Source organism: Coturnix japonica, unplaced genomic scaffold (assembly GCF_054131305.1).
Source record: "Coturnix japonica strain WE unplaced genomic scaffold, WE-NBRP24 Scf046, whole genome shotgun sequence".
Lineage (NCBI taxonomy): Eukaryota > Metazoa > Chordata > Aves > Galliformes > Phasianidae > Coturnix > Coturnix japonica.
The window spans coordinates 2236874-2252430 of NW_028188949.1; the positions used below are offsets into that span (position 1 = coordinate 2236874).

Genomic DNA, 15557 nt, shown 5'->3' on the forward strand with positions numbered 1-15557 from the left:
GCCAACAAGCACATCTGGCCACAGTGTGCGCCACGTTTCTCAGTGTACCAGGCTCTGATTCAGCTTTCACATTTGTGGGATGTCAGACATGATGATGCTGGTCTGTTAGAAGGAATACTGGAAAATGCTATACAGTAGGTGGGGTGACAGGGAGGCTTTCTAGTCCTGCTGTTTCTGTCGCTTGCTGCTGAATAGCTGATGTGTTTTTGTTGTTTGCATATGGCTCCTTACTAAAAAGCAAATATCAAATACATTCTAAGTGGTCTTTTCTGTCATTCATGAACCTCCCCTGGAACAACTTGTGGCCATTTCCTCTATGCCTATCACTAATCACGTGGGAGAAGAGACCACTGCCCACCTTGCCACAAACTCCCTTCAGGTTGTTGTAGAGAGTGATAGGGTCTCCCACTGTCAATGCTCAGTTGAGTTAGAGAGCTCTCTTAGTTTCTTGTAGAATCAGAATAGTGTGTGTTTATTGTGCTCAACATACATCTTATATACCATTCACTTACAAGCAAGACATTCCTGTTCCTCTAACAGTTCCTCTAATCAGTTAATTGGTCCCAGCTTCTCCCAAACAACACTGATAAAGGATGAAAGGTTTCTTAAGAATAACAGGATTAACAATGCATATCAGTAGAACCTCCTGTCTACCCATGGATGCAAACAGACACTGCTTGCTCTTGTCTCACACTCTGGTCTTCCAGGGTTTCACAGTGATAAGGTCTACCAAAGAATCTATAAGCTCTTTGGTGACTTGCTCACAGTTACATCTACCCCCACATCCCACGAGCCACCCCTTTTTCCAGACAAATCAACCCATTTCCTTAGCTGCTCTTCATAAGGCTTGTGCTCCAGACCCCTCACCAGCTTTGTTGTCCTTCTCTGAACACACTCCAGAGTCTCAATGTCTTATAGTGAAGAGCCCAAAACTGAACACAGTACTCAAGGTGTGGCCTCACCAGTGCCAAGAACAGGGGAATCATCTTCTCCATAGAATCATAGAATCATAGAATTACCCAGGTTGGAAAAGGCCTTGAAGATCATCAAGTCCAACCACAGCCTAACCAGAACCCTAACTCTAAAAACCCTACATTAAATCATATCCCTAAGTACCACATCAAAACAGCTCTTAAACACAATCAGGGATGGCGATTCAACCACCTCCCTGGGGATCCTATTCTAGTACTTAACTACCCTTTCTGTAAAGAAGTTCTTCCTAATATCCAACCTAAACTTGCCCTGGCACAACTTGAGGCCATTTCCCCTCATCCTGTCACTTGTCACTAGTGAGGAGAGACCTGCCCCACTCTCACTGTAAGAACCTTTCAGGAACTGGAAGAGGGCAATAAGGTCTCCCCTCAGCCTCCTTTTCCCCAGACTAAACAGACCCAGCTCCCTCAACCTCTCCTCATAGGGCTGATTCTCCAAGCCCTTCACGAGCCTCGTTGCCCTTCTCTGGACCTGCTCCAGTACCTCCATGTCTTTCCTGTGCTGAGGTGCCCTAAACTGAACACAGTACTTGAGGTGAAGCCTCACTGATGCTGAGTACAGGGGCAGGATGACTTCCCTAGTGTCACGGTTTAAACGAAAATCCACCTGCGTCTGTGACAGGGGGCTGTGGGCCCCTCAGGGGCCCTAGGCCGAAAGGAAAAAAGTTAATTAGGAAAAGAAAACAGCAGCAACAATCTAAGGAGGCACACTTATTTACTAAATACTATATCGAAATAAAGGATAACACAATATAATACAATATAATTGAAAACTGAGCTAACGAATCAAGCAAAATAGGAGAGAGAATGAGTCCCGAAACCGAGAGGCCTACTGTAAATCTAGGTGAAACGGCGAAGGCTCCCACACACTCCCCTGAACGCCAGAACTCGAAAGACGTCAGTCTAGCCTGCGACAGAGATAATATAGTGTCCAGGTCCCGTGACCCATCTCTGACCGTGTTGTTCTCTGGGAGATGTAGTCTTCTTCTGTAAGTTTCAGATTCAGTAAAATTATTCATGCTTTATATGATGTTATGATGTGGAATACTGATAGTAAAATTACAAAATTATTAAACCATGACACCTATTTCTGCTCACCACACCATTCCTGATACAAGCCAGGATGCCATTGGCCCTCTTGGCCACCTGGCCACACTGCTGGCTCATATTCAGCCGACTGTCCATCAGCACACAAAGGTCCCTTTCCATCTGGGAGATTTCCAGCCACACCTCCCCAAGCCTGTAGGGTTGCCTGGGGTTGTTGTATAGCCCAGCTAACTACACAATTTCTGATACAAGCCAGAATGCCATTGGTCTTTGTGGCCACACCGCTGGCTCACATTCAGCTGAGTATCAACTAACACCCCCAGTCCTTTTCTTCCATGCAGTCTTCTACCCATTCTGCCCCAGGCCTGCAGCGCTGCCTGGAGCTGTTGTCGCCAAAGTGCAGGACTCATCATTTGGTCTTATTGAACTTCATCCCATTGGCTTCAGCCCAGTAATCCAGATCCCTGTGCAGGATGTTCCTACCCCCAGGCAGACCAAACTGCTCCAACTGGGAGCAGTTTGCTGCCATCTGCAAACTCACTGAGGGTGCACTCAATTCCCTCATCCAGGTCATCAAAAAAGAGATTAAACATGACAGGCTCCAATACCAACCCCTGAGGAACACTGATGAAAACATCAAAGAGAAGTGGCCCCAGCACTGAAACCTGGGGAATACCAGTCCTGAATGGCCTCCACCTGGGATAACTCCTTTCACCACAGGTCTTTGGTCACAGTTACCCACCCAGTTTTTCACCAGAGAAGCACACACACATCCAAGCCATAGGCAAACAGTTTCTTCAGAAGAACACTGTGGGGAACAGTGTCTTCATTAAAGTTTAGAGGCCAACAGCAACAGCTTTCCCCTCATCCACCAAGCTGGTCACCTTGTCATGATCATAGATCAGCTTAGTAAAGCAGTACTCGCCTTACATAACCTCATGTTGACTGGTCCCAGTCACTTGGTTGTCCCCTATGTGTTGCCCTACTACAATCAGGATGATCTGCTCTATAACCTTCTTGGCAACGAGGTCAGGCTGACAGGCCTATACGGTATCCTCCACCTGACCCTAATTGTTGATGGACATCACAGAATCACAGAATCACAGAATTATCAAGGTTGGGAAAGACCTACAAGATCATCTAGTCCAACCATTACCGATACTTCCCAGCTAAATCATATTCCTCAACACAACATCCAAATGTTTCTTGGACACTCCCATGGTCGGTGACTCAACCACCTCCCTGGGCAGTGCATTCCAATGCCTGACTACCCTTTCCGAGAAGTAATACTTCCTAATGTCCAGCCTGAATCTCCCCTGGCGCAGCTTAAAACCATTCCCTCTAGTTCTTTTCCAAGAACTCATTCAGCCATGGGGTTATCACAGGATATCAGTCTGCGACAGGGGGGCACAGTCTCAGCCCACCACCTCCTCGAGCCAAGTCCTCAGGAGATGCTGCCCCTCCAAGAACCCAAACTGCCCCAAAGGGAGGTAATATGGAACCAGAACACGAACTCTTTGACGGGCACTGCTCTGCATGATGTTGTGATGTGGAATACTGACAACAGAAAGCACAAAACCACAACACATACATATATGCAAATGTCCTTCTGGGCATGCTCAGTTGCATCTAAGGTGGTCGTATGTTCATTTACTTAATCCCCATTTTTCCGTCCTCAGCCTCATCACAGAGGATTTTGGCTGATCCTTGGCTGTTTTTCCCCAGTTTGGTGGATTTCCATTGGTTGGGATGCAACAACAAGCAACTTTCCACCTTGGTGCACTGTAATCCAAAACAATATATAAGAAATCTGAGGAAGAAGCCCTTGTACCTGGTGGGTACAAAGATAAAAGCAGCCTATTATGACTCTGGTGTGTCTTGTGAAGCAGAACTGGCGAGTAAAACAAGGCTGTTCTCACATCAAGATATGTTGAACATTTCAGAACTAGCACTCACTGATTCCTTTCACAAAGGACATCATCCCATAGGCATCTCAGATGCGTGTGTGGGGTCAGCTTCAGGCTAAGCACAAGAAGGACATGAACCAAAACATGCAGGTCATATTACCATACAAAGAGAGGCCAGCAGGAGCCACTGGATATACTGTAGTGTCTGTGAGCAAAAGCCATCCTGCCTCACCTGCTGTGCTGCCCATATGGGCAAACACTAAAGCACCCTTCACAATGCTGCCAAAAGTCTTTGGCACCATGTTCCATGGAAACTTCAAATTAAACAATGTGGGTTCCTGCTCCAAACACAAATAGACATTCTTAAATGCTTACAAGCAATTCAATGCTATCGCTGTCACTCTCACTGTTGCTATGTCTATCATTATCACTATCACTATCACAGTATTCCTACGGTGCCATCAGTATAATGCCATTGTTCCTGACACAGCATGGCTCCAGTGCTAATGTCCTTCTAGGCACACACATTGCATCTGTGAGGTCATATGCTGTCACAGGTTAACTAGATTTACCTATGCCTGTGACAGGGGGGAGCCACCCCATAGGCCCCCAGGCCTGGAAAGGAAGGGAAAAGGGGAATGGGAAATAAAGAACAGCAGCAGCAATCTAAGGAGGAAAACCTACGATACTAAATATGATATCAGAATACAAGATAACACAATATAATATGGAACGCTTCCCACTCTCCAAGAAGTCCGAGAGAGAGAGCACTCCAGCCTGGGAGCGAGATTATATAGTGTCCTGGTCCCATGACTTATCCCTGACCATGATGTTCTCTGGGATATGTAGTCTTCTTCTGTGAACTGCATATTCAGTAAAATTATCCATGCTTTACATGATGTTATGATGTGGAATACTGATAGGAAAATTACAAAATTACAAAACCATGACATATGTTCCTTCACTTAATCTCTGTTTTTCCATCCTCAGCCTCATCACAGAAGTTTTTGGCTGACTCTGGGCTGTTTTTCCCCAATTTGGTGGATTTCCATTGGTTGGGATGCAACAATGAGCAACTTTCCACCTTGGTGCACTCTAATCCAAAACAATATATGAGAAATCTGAGGAAGAAGTCCTTGCATCTGATGGTTACAAAGATAAAAGCAGCCTATTATGACTCCAGTGTGTCTTGTGAAGCAGAATTGGTGAGAAAAACAAGGCTGTTCTCACATCAAACTATACTGAAATGGAAGTTTCAGAACTAGCACTCATTGACTTCTTTTGCTAAACAAAGATGTTGGTCCTTAAATTCATATACTGACCCCTATTTGCTTAGCTAACTAGTCTGTATCAGTATGAAGACAGATCCATAAGTAGGAAAGGAAAAATCAACACACACACACACACACAAAAAGAACAGAACAAACAAAAATAACCTATCACCAAAAGAAAACACACCCCAAAAATACCCCAAATAAGGCAAGATAAATATATGCATTCATAAGCATGACTTGGGCTAATGAAAATATTGGGTATCTTTTCTCATAGCAGGTATGAAGAACTTCTCAGTGACTCATTTGGAGCACTAATTGCTTCAGTCCCTACAGACAAAAGTATTTTCAGAGCTGTTTGGAGCAGATATATTTGCTGGCTCTAGTTGTGCCCTCAGGCATTCACAGGTGGGACAGAGAACTGCAGCAGCAGGTGTGTTCATACTATGGCAGCAATTAGGTTGGCATGGGGTTTTCTTTTTCATTGGAGATGTCCCGTAGCTGGTGCTTGTTGCAGCTGCATGCTGTGTCAGGAACAATGGCTTCATACTGATGGCACCGTAGGAGTATTGTGATAGTGACAGTGATAGTGATAGTGATAGTGATAGTGATAGTGATAGTGATAGTGATAGTGATAGTGATAGTGATAGTGATAGTGATAGTGATAGTGATAGTGATAATGAAAGACATAGCAACAGTGAGAGTGACGGCGATAGCATTGAATTGCTTGTAAGCATTTAAGAATGTCTATTTGTGTTTGGAGCAGGAACCCACATTGTTTAATTTGAAGTTTCCATGGAACATGGTGCCAAAGACTTTTGGCAGCATTGTGAAGGGTGCTTTAGTGTTTGCCCATATGGGCAGCACAGCAGGTGAGGCAGGATGGCTTTTGCTCACAGACACTACAGTATATCCAGTGGCTCCTGCTGGCCTCTCTTTGTATGGTAATATGACCTGCATGTTTTGGTTCATGTCCTTCTTGTGCTTAGCCTGAAGCTGACCCCACACACGCATCTGAGATGCCTATGGGATGATGTCCTTTGTGAAAGGAATCAGTGAGTGCTAGTTCTGAAATGTTCAACATATCTTGATGTGAGAACAGCCTTGTTTTACTCGCCAGTTCTTTTGTTTTGGTGATAGGTTACTTTTGTTTGTTCTGTCCTTTTTGTGTGTGTGTGTGCGTTGTTTTTTTTCCTTTCCCACATGAATCCACATATGGATCTGTCTTCATACTGATACAGACTGTTTAGCTTAGCAAATAGGGGTCAGTATATGAATTTAAGGACCAACATCTTTGTTTAGCAAAAGAAGTCAATGAGTGCTAGTTATGAAATTTCCATTTCAGTATAGCTTGATGTGAGAACAGCCTTGTTTTTCTCGCCAGTTCTGCTTCATAAGACACACTGGAGTCATAATAGGCTGCTTTTATCTTTGTACCCACCAGGTACAAGGGCTTTTTCCTCTGATTTCTCATATATTGTCTTGGATTACAGTGCACCAAGGTGGAAAGTTGCTCATTGTTGCATCCCAACCAATGGAAATCCACCAAACTGGGGAAAAACAGCCCAGGGTCAGCCAAAAACTTCTGTGATGAGGCTGAGGACGGAAAAACAGGGATTAAGTGAAGGAACATACGACCTCACAGATGCAACTGAGCATGCCCAGAAGGACATTAGCATATATGAATAATTTCTTGGAAAAGAATGAATATGTATACCCATGTACTGATTATGCATGTCTGAACAGTTCAGATGTAGAACCTGAACTTTGAGAGAGCATGCTTGCTTGTCAAGTGTCCGGAGAATAAAGGAATACCACTCTGTGACACCAAAATGGAGTTAAAGAGTTTTATTCCCAGATTTTGGATGATGGAACATCAACCTCTTTTTTAATTATTATTATTTATTGCATCTAGGGGCATCTCTGATTGTGATCAGCTTTTGTAAGAGAGCAGATCCCTGTCTCATTTCAGTGCTGTACAGGATTGGTTTTCATCAGTCAGATGCCTCTAGCCCTGTCTTGGTGCAACTTTGTGCATTTCTCTGAGGTGTGCTCCAGTTTTTAAGATGGGAAAGAGGAGGAGGGGAAGTCAGGAAGGGTGTGGTGGAGGAATGAGTGCCCAGAGTGAGGGAGAAGTCCAGGCGCATTGACAGGCGTTCATCCTGAAATGAGGACTGAACAGGTCTGTGGTCAGGAAACAGCTCTGCCTTCCAGTCCCAGTTGTAGAAGGGCTGTAGGGTCTGGAGTTCACAGAAACTAGATGTGAGAAAATCTTGGCAATGTCGTTAGATGGGGTTAATATCCCTGCTAAATCCACAGCTATCAGTATAAGAAAGAAAGAAAAATCTGCTTTTGGGCATGCAAGCATCATTCCGGATGATGAAATAGAGGCCAGTTCTGTACTCAAGGGCTGTCATGTGAAGAGGAAAGTTGGCACCAAATGTCTGGCATGGTAGTTTTAGAGTGGATAGCAGATATACAAGTGTTAAAGGTGGACAATCCTGGACTGTTTATCCCTTGCTGTGATACAGAAGAAAGATGAATATCAATAGGGCTCAGCTTTTCCCCAGGTGACAGCAATGCCATGAGCACATCCCAAACACATTTTGCTGTACGCTGACAGACTAATCCAGATCAGAGAAGAAATGGTTCTGTAAGCCACGAAGTGAGGTCTTTGGACTGGAGCTGTTGTGAGCTGCATATGGTTTTTATTTGATCCTCACGATACTTGGGCTGCTGTGGTGCAATCAATATGCCAGCCTTGGTACTGGCTGATGCCATGTAGACATATCCATGGGCTTACAGGTTTTCAACATGAAGTTACCTTAATTTTGTATGCACAGTCAAACACTGCATGTTTCTACAAGGTAAAATGATAAATGGTAGTTCAGAGCAGGCAGTACACTAAGATTTCTCACAAGGACTCTGCTTTCAGCAGAGCTGAGCTGTGTAGTTCAGTGCAGCTGTTGGCTAAACGTACCTAAAGTTCTTTAGGCTTTTCCACCTTGGAGCACTATAGGATACTTCAGACTGAGACTGGGATTCTTGTCACCTCTCTTCCTCTGAGCTGATCTCTGTCACAACTTTACAGGACGTTTGCCTGGTTGCTTTCAATGTGAACCCCCTGAAACTTCTCAAGAGGTGATGAGTTTTCTGGCAAGTGTGATCCTATCCCAGCTGCTGGAACGCTGTCCTGAGAGAAAGAATTCTCTGAAATGCATTTCCTTTTCCATCCCCACATGATAAAAAGAAGATAGGAAGAAAGAGGACAGGAAAACAACTTTTTATTTATTTATTTATTTATTTATTTATTTATTAACCCCATCTACGTATTTTCTAGTGCAAGAGGTCTCTGTTAATTTACTTTCCCATCAAAGAGTAAGACTCAAGATAAGGAGTATCCTGCTTTGCTCACTGGTGTGTCTGCTTGCTTCCAGCTGTGTACAGTGTGCCTGACAGGGATGCTGGAGGGGAATCTCACTGAGGTGGCAGAGTTTGTTCTGCTGGGCTTCACTGACAACCCTCTGGTACGAGCCCTCCTCTTCACTCTGCTGCTCCTCATTTACACTGCCAGCCTGGTGGGGAATCTCACCATCATCATGTTAACCCGAGTTGACTCTCACCTGCAGACCCCCATGTACTTTTTCCTCTGTAACCTGTCCTTCATTGACATCACCTACTCCTCCGCGATCGCTCCCAAGACGCTGGCCAATCTGTTAGCAAAGAAGAAGGTCATTTCATTTCTGGGCTGTGCTGTGCAATTTTTTCTTCACTCTTTTTCCATCAATGCTGAAGTCGTGCTCTTAGCCGTCATGGCGTACGATCGGTTTGTGTCTGTTTGCAACCCACTGCGCTATGCGGTCCTTATGTCCAGACAGGAGTGTGCTCAGTTGGTCTCTGTCTCATACCTGTGTGGATGCATCAGTTCAGTTGCCCACACAGCTTCCCTGTTCAGCCTGTCCTTCTGCAGATCCCGTGTCATCGATCACTTTTTCTGTGACATCCCCCCTCTGCAGCAGCTCTCCTGCTCTGACACGCGCTTTGCACAAGGGTTACACGTGGCCTTTGCTGCATTGGCAGGCTCAGGCACTGTGAGCATCATCCTCATCTCTTACCTGTGCATCATCTTTGCTGTCCTGCAGATTCGTGGTGCCCGAGACAGGTGGAAAGCCTTTTCCACCTGTGCCTCCCACCTGTCTGCTGTCACCCTGTTTTACGGGACTCTCTTCTTCATCTACCTAAGACCCGTGCCCAGCAGCTCTGCTGATCAGTGCAAAGTGGCAGCTGTGTTTTACTCACTGGTAATCCCTGCGGTGAACCCCCTGATTTACAGCCTGAGGAACAGGGAGGTGAAGGATGCGCTGAGGAGGTTGATACAGAAAGCATTTGTCCATAAGTAAAATCCTCTCATGGAACAAATCTGAAGGTGTGTAAGATTAGGAGGTGACTACACAAAGTATAACTTGCATCTAATCAAAAACATCAGGGATCCTCAATGAGACAGCATGCTGCTCTTTCATTTCCCATGTCTTAGAGCTCCTTGGAAGTAAGTCAGCAGAGAGAAAATCCAGCCACAGTATTTTCACCCATCAGTTGTCTTCACTGTCAGAAAACATCAGTCGGGGTCCTGAGAGACAGATCCCAGTTTCCTCCCACAGACTCGCTGTGGTCTTCACAACTCCCGCAGGCTGCTGAACACCCAGCTATGCTCCTGAGGAACACAGCAGGAGAAATAAGGACTTAGGGTGAAAAACCTTCCTGATGTCTTATTGCAAGCCAGATGTTGTGATAGCCAGTGTTACTAAGCATCTTTGAGGTGAAGGGCTGGAAAGAAGCAGCTTTCTGAAGACACCCAAAGCAGAGAAAGAAATGTCAGGTAAATAGAGACGATCTTCTTGTACTGAGAAGAAATTGTGTATAGGATATGGCAGGATTGTACAGAAAATCATCAGGCAGCTGTAGCAATAAGGCAAAAGTCCACTCTCAACACAAGAGTATGATCCCCATCACTGTAATCTGCTTTGTGAGGAATATTCCAAAAACTGATAATGTAAGAATGACGATATACTAAGGTGTACCAAACAATTGCATCACTAGCTCAAATGAAGCAGCACCTTAACTTTGTAGAAGTTTGTTCTGCATTTGTATGGCCTCATCCACTGAACGCCAGGTCCAGCCACCTGTCTAGGTTTCCTTGCTGGTTGTGTAGGAAGAATTGTGTCTCTTGGTCCCGCTAAACAGTCTGGCCTCTTCCTTCCTACAGCCCCCCTTTAGATATTGAAAGGACACTCTCAGGTCACCTCACACCCTTCTCCAGGCTACACAGCCCCAGCTCTCAGCCTGTCCATGTAGCAGAGTTGTTTCATCCCTGGGATCCTATTTGTGGCTCTCCTCTGGACGCACTCTAACAATCCTATGCCACAGCTGAACACAGAGGTGTCCATGGGAGGGGATGTGCAGACCTTGTTCTGGGTGATGGGGCACTGATGCAAGAGGACTCAAGCAGACCCAAAGGAGGGACAAGAGGCTGCAGTAAGAGTGGGGGTAAAAGGAGGGTGACGTAGTCACACTGTGTCCATGTAGAGGTGGATCAAATTGTAACATGTCTGGGATGAATAGTATGGAGGAGCTGAGAGAGAGCAGAGGGAGGGTATTGAGGCTGCTTGGCAGCATGAGGAGCTCCATCCTTTAGGACTTTGAGGCAGATGATGAGAAAGGGTGGGGAAGCCCACAGGGGTGCAGGACATGGTGCACATGGCATGGAGCTGGGGAAGCCTCCCAGCGCTTTGAGGTGACCACTGCCAGGCAGGAACAGATCCCAGCAGTCCCTGCTGAGCATGAGAACAAGGACACAGACACACAGCATGTAGCTTTGCTGAGGGATTTATTGATCATCATGGGTATCATTGAGCATCAGGGTCTTCACTGGTCATCAGAGGGCAACGCTGGTCATCAGAGGGCAGCAATGGTCATCAGAGGATGTCAGAGGTCATCACTGGTGTCATGGTTTTGTAATTTTGTAATTTTCCTATCAGTATTCCACATCATAACATTATGTAAATCATGGATAATTTTACCGAATGTGCAGTTCACAGAAGAAGACTACATATCCCAGAGAACATCACGGTCAGTGATAAGTCACGGGACCAGGACACTATATAATCTCGCTCCCAGGCTGGAGTTCTCTCTCTCGGACTTCTTGGAGAGTGGGAAGCGTTCCAGCCATGTCACCTAGAGTTCACAGTAGGCCTCTCAGTTTTCAGGGACTCTCTCTCTCTCTGTTTCATTCGATTTATTAGCCTCAATTGTATTATATTGTGTTATCTTGTATTCTGATATCATATTTAGTAAAATAAGTTTTTCTTCCTTAGATTGCTGCTGTTTTTATCCCATTTCCCCTTTTCCCCTCCTCTCCGGGCCCCGGGGGCCTATGGGGTGGCTCCCCCCTGTCACAGGCATAGGTAAATCTAGGTAACCTGTGACAACTGCCAAGGAGGAGACTTGTCCCTGCAGGGTTTGTCCCCAAGGACTAAGGGCAGGAGAAGGACTGGCAGCAGCCAAGAGACCCAGGGCAGGACATTGAGTCCCCTGGGGGCAGAAGCCACAGCCCCTGTCCCACCTTAATGGTGACTCTGGGCCATACATAGGTGTCACGGTTTGAACGAAAAATCCACCTGCGTCCGTGACAGGGGGCCGTGGCAGAAAGGAAAAAGTTAATTAGGAAAAGAAAACAGCGGCAACGATCTAAGGAGGCACACTTATTTACTAAATACTATATCGAAATACCGGATAACACAATATAATACAATATAATTGAAAATTGAAAATTGAGCTAACAAATCAAGCAAAATAGGAGAGAGAATGAGTCCCGTAACCGAGAGGCCTACTGTGAATCTAGGCGAACGGCTGAAGGCTCCCACACACTCCCCTGAACGCCAGAACTCGAAAGACGTCAGTCTGTTCTGCGACTGAGTTAATATAGAGTCCAGGTCCCGTGACCTATCGTGTTGCTCTCTGGGAGATGTAGTCTTCTTCTGTAAGTTGCAGATTCAGTAAAATTATTCATGCTTTATATGATGTTATGATGTGGAATACTGATAGCAAAATTACAAAATTATTAAACCATGACAATAGGGCACCCTGAGCCTGTCCCCTCCAGATCTGTTCCTCTGCACAGCCCCATAGAGCGCAAGGGAAGGGCTGGAGGTGAGAGTACCCAGGTCCCCCTTGAACAGGCCACAGACAGTCCCCTCCATACCATCAATTCCCAGCCCCTGATGCCCAGTCCTCAGGGCTCCAGATACACCCAGTGTCCCCCAAGAGCCCTGTGGGGTTATAGGTGTCCCCGTGCTGCTCACCTAGACATGTAGATCCAGGGCCTCACTCCGTCTCACATGCGGGGGATTCTCCTCTGTCCTGATGAGCACGTCCTGGGGAAAAAGGGCACTAGAACAGCATGGCCAAGGCATGGTCCTGTAGCCAGCTCATCCCTGACTACCCCCATTGCCTCTTTCCCCTGACCACTGCCCTTCCACATCTGGAGGGAGCCCAACAGCAGCCTTGGACTGCAGAGTGTCCCCAAGTCCCAGGGGAACTGAGAACAGCAATTCATCCCAGAGCCATCCTCGCCCCAGGGTCACCCAACTCACCAATCCAGGAAGGGCAACAACAACAGGTGGCGGCGCCGGGGGAAGAAGAGCCATGAGGCAGCAATGAGGGAACTGTGAGTCTGGGGGATCACAGGGTGACCCCATCCAAGCAGCCTGGTTGGTTCCAGGGCTGCCCCCACCCCCATGGTTGCCAAGGTCTGTGTGCGCCTCTGCCCATGGAGGAGCCCAGGGTTGGGTTTGGGCATAGGGGCAGGGCAGGGGTTTGGGGGGCCCAAAGGAGGGGAATAGGGGTGCCAAAAGAGCTGTGGGGGCAAAATAGAGAGAAACGGGGATCTCAAAGAGAGGACAATAAGGGAAAATGAAACAAGGGGATTGTGGACCTAAAGAGGTGAGAATCGGGTTGCCAAAGAAAGGAGATCTGTTGATGCCAAAAGGATGGGATATGGGGACCCAAAGAGAGGGCATTTGGAGCCACCAAGAGAAGGGATTTGGGGGACCCATAGAAAAGATGACGAGGGTGCAAATGGAAGAAATTTGGATGTGCCAAATAGAGGGGTGTCTCTGCCAGGCAGGTACAGACCCCACCTGCTCCTGCAGAGCTCCCTGCAGGGCCATCCTTGGGCACAATCAGCATGGCTGCCCAGGCACTCACCACAGCAACTTCTGAGTCCGGCACTTGCACAAGTGGCTGTGTGGAGAGGAGTAGGAGAGAGTGTGAGAGAGATGCTCGCATCGGGGATCTCCAATGGCCGATCACCTCCAGCCCCAGCCCACATCCCCCACGGATGCTTCACCTGAGCTTCCACTGTGCAGCACAGGGCAGCAAGGAGCATCACGAGGCTGAGCGCAGCTGCCTTCATCTTCCTCTGTGCTCTGGGAGCTGGGTGAGGCTGCAGGAGGCAAGGTCTGCATTTATCCTCCCAGATTCCCTCCCACTCCCCAGACGCCCCCGGGCTTGGCAGGCTCCCCTGACATGGACTGAGCCCTGCATGCAGCTGGCCCCTGCCATGGCCCCAGGAAACATGAGGAAGCCAGGGATCAGAGGAAGAACACTGAGTGCTGGGATCCTGATGGCATTGAGCCCAAATCCCCCATGTCCCAGCACTCAGCACACATGGCCTTTCTGTCCCCCAGGACCACCCAGAGATGACGCTGTCCCCATATCAAGGCTTTGTCCAAGGAGTCTTCCCCGAGTCCTGTCCAGTCCTGTGAGACTACAAGGTGTGAGGCTGATTCTTTGCGGAACTGTGACACAGCATTTGGGGACACTGGGAGGTGTGAGGATAACAGGGACATGGTCAGTGAGGAACTTAGGGAGATATTTGGAAGGCAAGGGGTCACAGGAATATGGGGACATGAAGATATGGGATCTTATGGCGCCATCTTATGGCTGCATGTATGGAGACATAATGGAGATATGGGGAAAAGGGGACATGCAGCCAAATGGGAACTTCTTGGTGATAGGGACCTGGAAGTTTGTAGGTGGGGCCATCAAAGCCAGGCTGGATGTTACTCTGGGCAGCCTGGTCTGGTGGTTGGTGACCTGCACTAAGCAGGGGGATTTAAACTAGATGATCATTGTGGTATTTTTCAACCCAGGCCATTCTATAATTCTGTGTGGGCAGTGGGGACAGTTGGGTGATGGGGACACATAGACACAGGGAGGTTGGCAGTGTTCACTCAGTGCCTTTGTCATCATGCTGGAGATCAGGAGTGAATTATAGCTTGGCTATAGTTGATGGGCTTCCTCCTCATTTATTGTTGCAAAACCCAAAGACCATGACTTTTACAATCATGGAATCTCAAAATCATGGATTACCTGAACCATGGAGTCACAGACTCATAGAATCAGCACGTTGAGGAATCACAGAAGCACGAAATCACAGCACCATAGAACTATAGAGTCATAGCATCACTGGGGTGGGACAAGACCACTTCAGTCACATCAGGAGATGTGCCATGTATTTTCTGCTGTCTTTACATAGCCAAGAACAGAAGTCCCCATGTTACATCCAGAAATCTGCATTGCATGTCTGAGATCGCAGTAGTGCTGCCTCTGTCCATGAGGACAGTTTGCCATTAGGACATGCAGGCATGGAATCCAAGGCTGGGGGTGAAAATTGGCTGAAGGCAACTGAATAGGTTCTGAAGTCACTGGGCTGTGTGCCTGAGCTTCAGCAGAACAAAGGTGTCCTATGGGTTTTGTTCCTGTGATGATCCAGCCTCCTGTCATGGCTTCAGAGAAAGTGAGTCTTGCTGTATCTGGATGAAAGGAAAGAAATAATAGAGAGCTGATAAATGGCTTAGAACTGCAAACAACTCAAAGATTCTACAAGGAAACATGATATGCCAATTTGAAGTGCTTCATCTGACAGAACAGCCAGCTGGTCACAGCTTTCACAGGGCATTTCCCATAAACAGGAGAGCTGCTGTGGGTCATCTATGAGAAGAGCACTTGAATGTTTACGTTGGAAATTGCCCAGAGAGCAGCCAGCTGGAAGAGTTTCCTTTGGGCTGATTCAACTCTGCGCAGTATTTGTCAGAGCTGATCAGTGCTGCCTCATTCACTACATTTAAATGTAACGTGTCATTATCCCTACTCTGGTGTTCTTTTGGAAAGAACCAATCAATTTTCTGTGCTGCCATTAGTGAGGAATCGAGTCTGAGGTGAGGTACAGACTGTCTTTGAGATCAATACAAAGCAGGTGGATGAAACTTGATAGCAATTTC

General features: G+C 46.9%; 1 protein-coding gene across 1 annotated transcript; it reads left to right on the forward strand.

Moving 5' to 3' along the window:
- Positions 1 to 8547: 8547 nt before the first annotated feature.
- On the forward strand, positions 8548 to 9678 carry LOC107324626 (olfactory receptor 5AP2-like). The gene has a single exon (XM_085532030.1). It carries the CDS (start codon positions 8679 to 8681, stop codon positions 9615 to 9617), a length of 939 nt encoding a protein of 312 aa, XP_085388156.1. The 5' UTR covers positions 8548 to 8678; the 3' UTR covers positions 9618 to 9678.
- Positions 9679 to 15557: the final 5879 nt, after the last annotated feature.